At 40.9% G+C, this 14,418-nt stretch overlaps 1 protein-coding gene across 1 annotated transcript; it reads left to right on the forward strand.

The window, feature by feature from the left end:
- Positions 1–8,359: 8,359 nt before the first annotated feature.
- LOC146649037 (uncharacterized) lies at positions 8,360–12,669 on the forward strand. The gene is made up of 5 exons (XM_085386993.1): positions 8,360–8,838; positions 8,928–9,929; positions 11,388–11,546; positions 11,990–12,085; positions 12,164–12,669. The coding sequence occupies exons 1-5, from the start codon at positions 8,836–8,838 to the stop codon at positions 12,482–12,484; spliced, it is 1,581 nt and encodes a 526-aa protein (XP_085243119.1). The 5' UTR covers positions 8,360–8,835; the 3' UTR covers positions 12,485–12,669.
- Positions 12,670–14,418: the final 1,749 nt, after the last annotated feature.

Here is a 14,418-nt window from a genome sequence, read left to right on the forward strand (position 1 = left end):
CCTCCACCATAGCCTCGTCTCAGTCCTCTGTGCTTGGTCTAAAGTTATTGTTGACCACAACCCACGCTACACGGGCAGTTGGAGCAACACTGCATAAAGTTACAACATGGTGTCAGAAGTCGGCAAGACCGTGTGAACAGGGACCGCGACGTGAGTAAGCTAGCCGTAGATTAGCTAACAGTAGCCATTGCTAACGGCATGGAGCAATTCAAGCCACCATCACCGCTACTGCTCACAGGCAATTTATCTGAGACCTGGCGCAGATGGGAACAAAGATTCGGACTGTATATGACTGCTACGGGTGCGTTGGAGAAGGATGAAAAGGTTAAAATAGCCATTCTTCTCCACACTATCGGCGAAGAAGCGCTTGAAGTGTACAACACGCTCACAGTGACCCCGACCGGAGACGCACTGACAATGGCGGACATTTTGAAAACGTTTAAGGAATACTGTAGTCCACGAAAGAACGTTGTTTTTGAACGCCACAAGTTCTGGTCATACCCAATGTCGGCGGATATAACAGTGGACAGATATGTCACGGAACTCCGTCAGAGAAGTAAAAGTTGTGAATTTGGGATCAATGAGGACGACATGATCAGGGATAAATTGGTGTTCAGCATAAGTGATGCAAGACTAAAAGAGAGATTGCTTCGTGACAACGACCTCACACTGCGCAAGACGATAGAAATATGCAGATCAGCAGAAGTGGCCAAGTCACAGATTCAGGCCATGCAGTCAATAACTGCAGCCCAAGACACGTCAGTGGACGCATTAAGAAAAATGCCAGGATACATTAAATCAGGACACAGTAAAAACAAACTGAGCAACGACAAACAAACAGTTTGTCACAAATGCGGCAACAAACACGCATTCCGACAGTGTCCAGCCTATGGGGCAACATGTCACAAGTGTGGGAAAAATAACCACTTCTCAAAAGTGTGCAGAGCTAGCGCAGAGAAGAGTAGACACTTCAAGAAAACAAAAACTATTAACAACATTGAAACTGATGGCGATTCACTATACATCGGCATGGTATCCAGCGACAAGCACAAGACTGGCAAATGGCATGAAAGTGTGACAATCGGAGACGTACCACTCACCTTCAAGCTAGACACAGGTGCGGACGCAAATGTGCTCCCCAGATCAGTTTATGACGAGTTACCAGATATGCCTCGGTTACAGCCCACAAAGACTGTACTCATAGCTTTTGGTGGAGCCCGCATACGTGCAGATGGTGTGGTGTCTCTTGAGTGTGAAGCACGGAAGCACAAGGCTGTGTTTGACTTTCTTGTATCAAGCCATGCAGATAAACCGATCCTAGGTGGACAAGCTTGTGAAGAGCTCCATCTGGTGCAACGAGTTGAGACCCTTGCCATGACATCCTCTGTACCGAAATCAGCTAAACCACCTTCTACCTCGGAAGAACTTGTGGAGATGTACGCTGATGTGTTCACAGGCTTAGGTGAGTTCCCTGGACTTCACCACATACATATTGACCCAAATGCAACACCTGTGATTCACGCATGCAGGAACGTGCCACTCTCCATAATGGATGCGCTGAAGAAGACGCTACAGGACTTACAAAACAGAGATGTCATAATGCCTGTCAATGAGCCTACAGATTGGGTCAACAGTCTTGTCGCCACACAGAAGAAGAACGGAACACTAAGGGTGTGCTTGGACCCTTGTGATCTGAACCAAGCAGTTAAACGCCAGCACTACTCCATTCCCACACACGAGGACGTTCGCAGCAAGCTAGCAGGAAAATCCATCTTCACCATATTGGATGAAAAAGATGGATACTGGCAGATCAAGCTGGACGAGCCGTCATCAAAGCTCTGTACCTTCAATACACCTTGGGGCCGATATCGCTTCCTCCGACTCCCATTCGGGATCAAATCAGCCAGCGAGGTCTTTCAACAAAAGAATTGTGAGACTTTCGGCAACATTCCTGGTGTATTTATCATTGCAGATGATATGATAATTGCAGCTACATCAGAGCACGAACACGATGAAATCCTGCAGAAGGTCATGGAGAAAGCAAGAGCAGCTAACGTGAAGTTTAACAAGGACAAAATTCAGTTCAAAGTTGACACAGTGAAATACATGGGCCATATCATCACAGCAGCAGGGCAGAAAGCAGATGTTTCAAAGATCAAAGCTATTGTTGACATGCCGACTCCAGAAGACAAACAAAGCCTTCAGCGTCTGCTGGGAATGACGAAGTTTTTGGCACAGTACATCCAAAATGAAGCATTGCTCACAGCACCTTTGAGACAGCTACTCAAGAAGGACACAGTGTGGCAGTGGCAGCCACATCACACAGTAGCGTTACAGACGCTCAAGTCGACGCTCACACAAGCTCCAGTGTTGAGATTTTATGACCACAAGAAACCACTAACACTGCAGGCCGATTCTTCAAAAGATGGGCTGGGCGCATGCCTATTACAAGACGGACAACCTGTGTGTTACGCGTCACGAGCACTCACAGACACAGAAAAAAGGTATGCACAAATAGAAAAAGAGTTGCTAGCCATTGTGTTTGCCGCTAAACGATTCCACCAGTATGTCTATGGAAGACCAGTGACAGTGCAATCTGATCATAAACCCCTGGAGGCGATAGTGCGCAAACCTCTATGCAAGGCACCAGCGAGGCTACAAGGAATGCTGCTGCAACTACAGAGATATGATCTCACCGTCACATACACCCCCGGCAGAGACATGTTCATAGCCGATGCACTCTCACGTGCCACAACTACCAGTGACGACGGAAACGTGAGTGAAAACGCAAATGATGAAAGAGTTGTGTATGCTCTGGAGGCCACAGCAGCATTGAGCGAGAAAACATTGTGTGACCTGAAAAAAGCAGTGGCAGCAGACAGCGTACTACAAGCCGTGCGCGAAAGACACTTCAACGGATGGCCGCCCAGAAGGAAGAGTTTAGACAAAACACTCCACAGCTACTGGCCTATGAGACACGATATCAGTTTCCACGATGACATTATTATGATCGGGGACAAGATCGTAATACCCCAAAGCTTCAGGCGTGTGATCCTGGAGAAGCTGCACCTTGCCCACCAAGGCGTGCAGCGCACAAAAGCCAAAGCAAGAAGAGTGCTGTACTGGCCTGGCATGTCACGCGACATAGAGACCATGCTTGAAAAGTGTGAACAATGCCAGCAAATGCAGCCAAAGAACCAGGCTGAACCGCTTATTCCACACCAGATTCCAGAGCTGCCATGGATGAAAATCGGAGCAGACATCTTCGAACTGAACGATCATCCATATCTTTTGTTAGTGGATTATTTATCAAAATATCCAGAAGTTCTTAACTTACCTGACAAAACGGCACACTCTGTGATTCAGAAGATGAAATCAGTCTTCGCAAGACACGGAATTCCCAAAGAGATAGTGAGCGATCATGTTCCATTCGCCAGCCACGAGATGAGATCGTTTGCAGCATCCTGGGAGATAAAGCTAACTTTCTCCAGTCCTGGCTTTCCTTCTTCGAATGGCATGGCGGAGCGAGCCATAAAGACTGTCAAACATGCACTTAAGAAAGCCGCACGGACTGGAACAGACCCACATCTAGTGCTGTTGTCTTTGAGGAACACTCCAGTCACAGGACTTAGTGTGTCACCTGCACAAATGTTGATGGGACGGGTTCTCCGCAGCACCCTGCCATGCACCAGTGCTGTGTTGAGGCAGTCAACCCCACAGAACATTCACGACAAAGTGCGCGGGTTGCAATCAAAGCGGAAACGCCACTATGATCAGCACGCAAGACCATTGCCTGTTCTGACCCCAGGCGAGACTGTGCACATGCAAACAAGGCGCGGTTGGGAGCCAGCTGTTGTAACTCATCGGCGAGAGGAACCACGCTCCTACACTGTGCAAACACCAGATGGTAAAGTGCTCAGGAGGAACAGGAGACATCTGAGGAAAATACACCCAAGTCTGTTCAAGGACACACCCATGGACCCAGATGAACTGTCCGTTCACACCCAAGAGCCAGTGGAGCCATCAGCAAATGACACCCCACAAAACTCTAGTCCTGCAAGTATGGACAACACACCCACATGTTACACACGCAGTGGCCGAGCAATAATACGCCCTGCCAGGTATAGAGACTAAGTGATTGGGAAACTTAAAGTCACTCTATCCTGTACCTGAGTTGTTCTGTACAAGCTAGATAACTGTCTTGTTGGAAAAGAGAGAAAATATGTCACGTTTCATATGTTCATTTTGACATGTCTTATCTAATCTGTCATGTGTTCATCTGTTTCAAAACACTACACTGATGTGTATTTGCATTGCTCAAGTGACAAGCAATCTGAGGTGTGCTCTACTTAATGTCTCAAGAATATAATATTGTTAATGTTCCTACGATTTAAAAGGTGCATTTATGTTACAAAATATTGGAGTTAAGAGGTAGTATCTTTATCTCGGAAAAGAGGGATGTGGTATATTGTAATAAGCAGCAGCTATTACTACCTCCCACCAGTAGGTGGTACTGTGTTATTGTATGTGTTCTGAGCTTATGGAGTAAAAGTCTGGACCTCCACCATAGCCTCGTCTCAGTCCTCTGTGCTTGGTCTAAAGTTATTGTTGACCACAACCCACGCTACACGGGCAGTTGGAGCAACACTGCATAAAGTTACAACAGTTACAAAGAGGATTTCAAACTCCAGGCTGTCAGTCACGCAGTAGAACTTGGAAACAGAGCAGCTGCAAAATCTGTCTTTGTTATTATGCTCAGCATCTTTTATTTTACATTTTGACTGCACAATTGTGAGCTTTTTGTTATGCACAAAAACAACATTGTTTTGGTTTATTTATGGAGCACCATTAATAAATGCACTGATAATTTAAACAGATGCTTCAGGAGTTTTATCCCACTCATACTCTCAATCCAATGTTTGTCATTCTAAGTTGTAAAACCAATCACACAAAATTATCCTTGGCTTACATAATACATCCCAGTATACTGTTGGTGCATTCCATGTAGAATACAATTTGTTAATAATAAATTAAATAAATTAAACATTTGATGTAATGTATGTTTTGTAAATTCTTTGTTTTACTGTGTTTCACATGGCATTTTACAAGGCAGAATCAGCTCACTTTAGTGAGCCAAAAAAATTCTTAAGTAATGTCAGGAAGCTGGTATTTTATTTTAAAACTAATTGCTATTTTTATTTATTTAGAGAATTAAAAGCCAACTCCAGACCACTGCTTGTCCTGATTTATGAGGGACTGATGAGGAGTTGGTAAGGAGAGGAATCAGAACAGGAGTGCCTGCCCCCCGCCCCAAACACATTATCAGGTAATGTAACTTTGGTAATTTGAGATTAATTCAGGTTTCTTTTGAATTGTTGACACTGTCCTCTCCTCTCTTCTCATTATAGCTTTTGTATGCAGTGCCAGTTCTGCTCTTTTGTCTGTTCAAGCCAAGAAGTACTCTTAAGACATCACCAGCTACGACATAGAAGAGGATTTCATTTGCCCTGTGTTTACAGTGACTGCGTCTGTTCGTTTAGGACACGAGGGGCATTGAAGTCTCACCTCAGCAGATCACACAACAGGGCTAAGAAAAGGCAGGAGATCTCAACATTTTTTTGTGAATTTAAGGAAAACTGCTCACAGCATACATTTATTTCACATATTTTAAGGCACTTAAAAAAAAATCAGACTGTATCCTGTCCTTTCCAAAAATGTGACTATGCTACCAACAATTTATCAACCTTTACGTCACACACAAGCAGAAAGCACAAAAACTCAAAAGATATAAAAAACTGTATTAGACTGATTTCTCATGCAAATGCATGTCCTAGTGAAAGTAGCTCCCCTGATAAATCCTTAAATACCTCTCAGGAGCCAGAGACATTATCAAGTGGTTCAGGTGTAGCATCAAGTGATAAAGAGGACAATGAGTTTGTAGATTACCAATGTCTTGAACATAAAATAGCTAGACTTTTTCTATGCATGCAAACTTTGTTACATGTTTCTAAAAGTGCTTTGCAGAGAATTATTGAGGAAATTAGTGACATTTTAAAATTTTCTCAGGTTCATTCATTTCAAAGAATCAAACAGGTGCTTGCTGAACAGAACATTGAGGCAGATGATGATGTAATTAAAAATATAAATGATGCACTTTTCAAAACCAACCCATTAATTATCTCAACAGAACCAAAAGGTGCATTGTCTACTGATTACAAGAGAAATATTTATTTCAAGAATAATTTTCATGTAATTGAGCCTACAGAGTACATCTACAAAGCGAGAACTAGAAATACATTTGTTTATGTCTCAGTAAACCAGGTCTTGGAGAACTTATTGAAAGGGAAAAGTTTCTTTGAAAAGTTAGCATTTGATAAAGAAATTAGTGAAGGTTACAGATCATTTAGAGATGGGCAGTATTTCAAAAACAACAAGCTTTTAGGATTGCAAGATACTTGCATTAGTTTAGCTTTGTATATTGACGACTTTGAAATATGCAACCCTTTAGGAACATCTCTAAAAATTCATAAAATAACTGCTGTCTATTGTACTCAACTTATCTGCAAGGTTTCGTTCTACATTACACTCAATACAGCTTGCTCTTCTTGGTAAAAGTGTAGACGTTAAACAGTTTGGGTATGATGCTTTTCTTTATCCACTCATTGAGGATTTAAAATGTCTTGAAAGCACAGGGGTGTATGTTGAATCTTTAAATAGTTTTTTAAAGGGAACTGTATTTTGTGTCTGTGCAGATAACCTTGGGGCTCACAGCCTTGCAGGCTTTTTGGAGTCCTTTAATGTTGACAAATTTTGTCGATTTTGTAGTATTGATAAACATCAGATTGCAGCTCTTGATCCTACAGAATTTCTGTTAGGGTCCCTGGGTCGTTGACCCAGTGTTTTGTGTTTTGGTTCTTTGATTTTGTTATTTCATTATTTTCTAGCTTTTCTTGACGGGTTTTAGGATCATTCTTAGTTTGGGTCCTCTGGGTGGGGTTTGGTTAGAGTTTTAGTGTTCTGGTTTTCTGTCTGTGTTCCGTAGTTGCTGTCTCCCCTGTCTGCTGTATCCCCACATCCAGTCAGTGTCTGTGTCTGCCCTGGTCCCACGTCTCTGTTCCCTTTGTTATAGTGCCTGCCTGTGAGTCTGTGTTATGTTTCCTGTTTTACTTTGAAAGTCCATGTCTGATGTTAATGTGTCTGGTTTTGCTTCCCCTTGTCTCGTTAGGCCTGATTTGCCCCAGCTGTGTTTCCCTCCTGTTATTCATTCCCTGATTGCTCCCTCTGTGTATTTAAGCCCTGTGTTTCTCTGTGTCCGTGTCGTTTATTTTGCTGTGTGTTTTGTCAGTCCACCGGTGTTAGTTTATTTTGAGTTTTTCCAGTTATGTTATGTTTGAGTTCAGCATTAAAGCTGTTTCGGTTTAAGTTTGTCTCTGGAGTCTGCACCTTGGGTCCTATTCCTGTCCGCACACAGCCACCTCATAACAATTTCCATTAAGAACTGTGGAACAGCATAACATTTTTCTAGAAGAGCTTGAGGATGGTCAAAGACAAAGTGTGTGTGGTGTCAAAGGTTCCTGTGCCTTAAGTGCGTTGTCCTATTTTCATCCAGTCACTGGATTTCCTCCAGATATATTACATGATTTCTTTGAAGGTGTTGTCCCTGTGGAATTGTGTTTGTGTCTTCAAGATTTAATCAGAAAGGGTTTTATTACATTTGAAGGACTAAACAAACGTATAAAATCATTTCTATATAAATTCTCTGATAAGCTCAACAAGCCACAACAAATTACAAAAGCCTGTTTTGGAACAGGAAGAGTGAGTGGCAATGGACATGAAAACTGGACACTTTTGCGTTTGCTGCCTTTTATCATTGGGACCCGTATACCAGAACATGAGCCAATTCCTAAGTTAATTTGTAAATTTTTGTAGTAAACTGTAAATTGTAAATATTGTAAAACTTTTCTTCTGTCATTTAATGGTCGGGCATTGTACAGCTACAAGCATTTCACCCCCATGTCATACTGTGTATGGTTGTGTGTGTGTGACAAATAAAATTTGAATTTGAATTATGGGAAGTATTGATGGACCTTAAGGAGCTTGTTGAGATTGTTGTCTCGACAACTCTATCAGAAGAAATATTGTCATACTTGGACACCAAAATATTGGATCATCGACGATTACTGATAGAGACTTCCTGGTTTTAATTTGAAGCCAAAACACCACTATATTGAACATTATAGTCATCTTGTGCGTTGTTTTGGTCCCTTAGTTGATTTGTGGACTATTCGATTTGAATCTAAGCACAACTTTTTCAAGAAAACTGTGCATGATGTCCAATGCTTTAAGAATATACTACTAACACTTTCTTCAAAGCATCAACAAATGATGGCATACTTCTTAGATGGTCACAGTCTTTTTAAACCAAGTCTGCATGTTGATAATATTGACACAGTTGACATCTGTTTCTTGAATGAAAATCTTCAGAAGTGCTTGAAACTGAAATATCCACAGGTAAAAGCTGTGTCATTTGCTAAATGTGTTTATCTGTATGGGACCCAGTATGTTAAAGGCATGATCATTTCATCAGGACAACTGAGTGGACTACCTGAATTCTACAAGATACTGAACATTTTGGTAGACTCTGGGAAAGTGTCATTTGTTGCTACAAAGCTCTCCTCTTGGTTTATGGAACATTACAGATCGGCTTGACAGCAGCTACAAAGATCTGGAAATACTTGACCCAGAAGATTTGAATGATTACCACCCTTTAGCTGAATACTGCGTAGATGGACAACTGATGGTGACACCTGTTACGTGCCTCCTGCATTGAAAGTGATGGTATGTATTATTTTTAAATAGTTTTCAGTTGATTACTTTGAATTTGTCAATTATTTAGAATTGCGCCCTTTTTTGGTTTGTCTTCACAGGCCCTGTTACTGCGAGTCCACGTCAGTCCAAAACTTATCAGAAAAATCCAACTGTCCACTGTTCCAGAATCTGTGAAGCAGCTTCAAGATGAACTACAAGCAAAGCTTGGACTTGAAGGTGACTTTGCAATACAATATGAAGACCCAGATTTTGGGAACGCACTTTGCAACCTGATGGATATTAAGGAGCTACCTGTTGGGCGGGCAGTGTTGCACCTCATTTGGGAGGAAAATGCATCAGCCTCGCCACCACAGACTCCATCTGATCATAGCGCTATCTCATCTATTGATACAGCCAGTGTGAGTTCAGCATCTTCTTTCAGCCCATCCTCATCCACAAAGACCTACATGCGTAGCACTTCACAGTGGCCAAATCCATTTCCTATCCCAACCTTTTCCTATGATGTAGCGTTAAAACTTCGCAAGGGCAATGAGGTATATGAGAAAGCAGGGGCAAATTTAAGTGTAACAAGAGACATCAAGATGGAAATTCTAGACAAGCTGGCACAAGAAATGTTTGCAATCAAAGCGTACCCTGACAAGAATGAAATAACATCTGTTGCACAGGAGCTAGTTTCCAAACATCCCTGCCTCAAAGAGCCTGGCAATGGCACAGGATATGATGGTTGGGCAACAAGCATTAAGTTCAAGCTTGGTAACTACCGTTCCAAGCTAAGTCAAGCTGGATGTAGTGAAGTTGCAGTCAATCGAAAAAGAAGAGGGGAAGAAGATGACAGTGGCTCAAATAGATTTTCCTTAAAGAAACCAAAGCGAGGTGAAGTCAACTTTATCCCTGATGGCCCAGAAAACTACAATGATGAGTCTCTTGAAAATGAAAGATGCATTTTGGAAGATGAAATGAAGAAGAGGGATAAGAACATGGCACTCATCACCCAAAAGATGGACATCACATTCTCTCTCAGGAGGAAAGAAGTTGTGGAGATGCAGCCCTTGGTCAAGGAAATGCAGCTCAGATGGCCAGCTCTCTTCTTGAAAGAACAGGTAAGATAATCTCTTAAATATTTAAAGGAAAACTTCTGGGTTTTTTTCTTCCCTTTTTCCCCAGTGTGGTCTTATTTCTAGAATGGAAAACGTTCATTTATTCACCCAGAAAAATTTCAAGGCATTTGGAGTTGTTAGAAAGAAATTTTAATCCCAATGTTACGAGTCAGTCGTTTTGCAAGAGAGAGCTGAGCCACGGTTATGGGGAAAGGATTCACTGAGACAACTAAGAAATGCCTGAATTAAGCCAAAAACCACTCTGGAGGGTTTTTAATCTAAGGAAATAACATTAAAATGTGTTTAAAAGCTCCAAAAAGTTGATTTTACATGATATAGGACCTTTACAATTTCTTCTGAACAACTCCAAATGCCTCGAAACTTGTCTGGGTGAGTAAATTAACGTGAGCTCCATTTCTTGTGCCCTTGAGAAGCATCTGTTTGTATCACTCCAATATCTTGTAGAAAAGGTTGAAGGCTACCGTTGAGCTAACAATGCTAGTGGTAAAATATAAAAAAATACTTGGCTCTAAAAATATGAAGCTAATTTTGGTATTACCAACAACTCTATTGAAGTGAAATCTATTTATTTGTCAACTTACTGTGTATAATAACGGATTGCTTTTATTTCGCTCTTCTCTGGGCACCCAAAGCGCTTTACAATTCCACTACTCACTCACTCACTCTCACATTCACACATCGGTGCAGGGAAACCACCGTTGTAGCCACAGCTGCCCTGGGGTAGACTGACAGAAGTGACGCTGCCATATCGCGCCACTGGCCCCTCTGGCCAGCACCAGTAAGCGGTAGGGTAAAGTGTCTTGCCCAAGGACACAACGACCAGGACAGAGAGAGCTGGGGATAGAACCAGCATCCTTCCGGTTACAGATGAGCTTCCCAACCCCCTGAACCACAGTCGCCGCAATGACTTGTCTTCACTGGGCATCTAGAATCTTTTGGTGCTGACCCTTAGCAGGCAACAGCCATGAAACTCACAGAACAGGATTGAGAAAGTCACTTACGTGTTATGAAAGTATACAAATTTGACCACAGGATGTTATTCTTACTTCATTCTTACATAACTATAAAATTAATGGAATTTTTTCAATGAATTTAAAATACAATTTATTGATTTATTTCTTTTCTGCAATGCATCCTGTAACAATTGAAACCATTATTTTGTCTTATCAACATTTGATTAGGTATTCTATAGACTTACTGTAAAATCTGCCGATCAGATTTTTCTTGGGTTTTTTTTTTTTAATACGTCAGTTATAATTTGTACCACCACTACCACTAAAAGAAAAGAAAAAAAATCCAATCAAGGCCTGACCAATAGATCAACCGAGACTAACTAAATGTTTTGAAATTAAGCTCTTTTAACCAAATTTGAAAACAATGTGATTTTTATATAATGTACCTTTAAAAGTTTTCTTCTATATTTTTTTTGTTGCTTTGTAGATTTGTGCGGAATTCTCACGCATTACCACCAAGGATCTCATGGGGACCTTCTTGACTGCCCTCGACACTTACTCACTTCGGCTGATTAAGCTGTATCGAATTAGAAAAGCTGCTTTCCGCAATGACATGGATTCCCTGTTGCAGAAGTTTGATGAACAGGTAATATATAAAAATGTATTTGTGTCTGGTTTATGAGGAACCTGAAGTTCCCACTGTAACGAAAGATACTTTATTAAATATTTACTAAATTGATGTAAAAATTGTTAGTTTTCAAAAAGTGTGTCCTGAATGGGATTATAAGCTAACAAGCAGCGCTGTGTTTGGCAGATTGCAGGTCATGACAGACAGTTCAACTCTCATCCCACTCATGGCACTTTTTGTTATAAATGCTGTAATAAGTGTGCTACATTTGTTGCACATCAAAATTACTTAAAAAATAAATAAATAAAAAAAAACTGACAAAAACATGACCAATTATCTGTAATAACTCATTTCAACCTCTTATTTCTTAAGGCTGTATTTTTAGCAACAACACTTAATGTGCTTTAAAAACAAAATGGTAGGTTTATAAATGAGACTGAGTCTTGATTTCCTTGTTTTAGGTCTCAAACATAGTCCAGCATCGACGAACCATCAGTTTGGAAGGGTTACCGATATTTGTTCGCGACGACGAGACCAAACTCTTCTTAACATGTCTGGTGAGTATGCAAATCTACTCAATCTTCAGTTTTGGTTTTCAGAGACTTATATGTACTGTTGTTTTTTATTTTGCATAGGATACAGATCCAGTTGAGAGGGCAACCCGAGGTGTTACGGTGGGCATCCTCACTGTTCTGGAGGACTACGTGGGACCCAACTCGCAGTCCACAGTGGTCAACACTGCCATTGTTTTGGAAGAGAACATTATTCTTGATGATCTGCCAGACCTTCCCACTGCCTTTGCCTACCTGTTTGGCCTACTTTATGGGCTCAACATGGAGTTTCCCAAAGAACTCAAGTACACATTTGAAGCTGTGCAACACATTTTTATGGAGTTGACATCTACCTGTTCCCAGAGGATAAGAAGCTTCAAAACCAAGCTCTTAACCAAAGTCTAACCTATTTGACAACATGTTCAACTCAAATGCAACTTGTGTAAAACAGAATGCAGCAATTTGTTTTGATTTACAGTTTTTGGGTTTCGTGGCAAGTTGTTCTGAAAAAAGTTAATTTCTGGCTTTAAGAAAACGGTAAGGTGCAGAAAGTTCTGAATCAATCTCTTCTGTTCTAACTTTACTTAATGTAGCTTTAATGGCTGATTGCAGATTTCATGTATAACAAGTTTTTATAAAATGTTGAAAAGGTTTATTCTAACTTGAGCTGTTTTAAACAATTTTTATAATCTGGTTTTAGGTACATTTGTACTAGTTTTATAACAAATGTGGCGCGATACTGAACTTCACAGGAAATTGGAGTGTTGATACCATTACTATTAAAAGACAAGTGGTGGAAAAATTTGTTTGAAAGTTGTTTGCTGTATGGAAACAAGATAGAAGTTGTTCACATCCTGCCATCTGATGTTTTGAATCTGTTTGTTAGTCACTATCTATCAAGATAGGTTTGATATTCTGTCTGACAACACCACCTTTAAAATTTAAAGATCTCAAAAGTCAACATTGTCAGTGGTGCGGTTGTGTTTGAACACAAAGTTATTTGAAAATCAACTGTGTAAACATTCATTGGTACAACAGGGAGCACCTCATGAAAACTATGAAAGATACTTTTTCTAAACTTTAGGAAATTGATTGGCAAAAAAAAAAAATATGTTGTGTAAACTTTAGGAAATACGTTGCAGAAACAATAAAATATGAGTTAAGAAAAAGGACAATTATTAATTTTGTAAACACAAAAACATTAGCTAAAGCAACTTTTCTCCTAAACTTGAAATTATAAGCTATCCCTCAGAACCTAAAAACATAAATGCAGTGGGTTGCCTTGAGTTTTTAAGTTTTCGCAACGTTTTTTTTTTTTTTTACAGTGTGTGTCTGTGGATGTAAAACAGTACCACACTTTCTTCCTTTCAAATTTTATACAAAACATCCAATCCTGGATCATATCCACCTAGAATTGAGTGATCCAAATACACCACATTGTGACAATAACCACGGCATAGCAGCTGATGAGCAGCAGATAGATACTGCTCATGGCACCACTGGTGCAACTAGACTTGCAGTCAAGACCGCCTAAACCAAGACCAGAGGGTATCGAGACCAGGACGAGACTAAGAACAAGTCGAGACCAAGTCGAGACGAGACCAAGACCAAGACGAGACTAAGAACAAGTCGAGACCAAGTCGAGACGAGACAAAGTCGAGACGAGGACGAGACCAAGACAGACAAAAAAGTCTTTAAACTGCAGCCAGATGCTGCTTCGTTTACGGGTGTCAGGCATATTTATGTGTTTTTGCTTTCGCGCAGCCCTCCTCACCACTGTCTACTGTCTCACTCACTTACTGAGAGGACAGACGCACGCTCCACTTGACTGTCGCGAAATGCAGATCCAAAAGCAACAACATGGCAGGTCAAGAGACAACAGCAGTGTCCTGAGCAGCGAGGGGTCCAGCAGCAACAGCAGTATGTGCAAAAGGCATCAGCAAGGAGAAAACACCATCATCATGACTGGATGGATGGAGATGCGTTTCCAACAAGCTGCAACTTCACTGTGTGTGAATGCAAACTGAGAACTGGACATTTGTTACGTTTGGAGTGAAACGGCAATGGAAGAGACAGTGGGCGTAGATTTCGTTCTGGCATTGGTGGGGACCAGTGACCAATGATTCAGTTTTTTTCCCTTTTTGTCTGTGCTTCTTGATAACAAAAGGAGAAATGTACTTGCCTAAATATGCTCTTCTACATGCTTGTAAACCATTTAAAATTACAATTGATAGTTTTATATGTGAGTTATATAATGCTAAATTACAATTAAACAAATGACTAAGTATTTTAGACTTTCAGTCAGCAAGCCGGCCTAAAAATACATCAACGTAAACACA

Source organism: Rhamphochromis longiceps, linkage group LG17 (assembly GCF_057381845.1).
Source record: "Rhamphochromis longiceps isolate RC_006_pf linkage group LG17, R_longiceps_female_GT1.1, whole genome shotgun sequence".
Taxonomy (NCBI): domain Eukaryota; kingdom Metazoa; phylum Chordata; class Actinopteri; order Cichliformes; family Cichlidae; genus Rhamphochromis; species Rhamphochromis longiceps.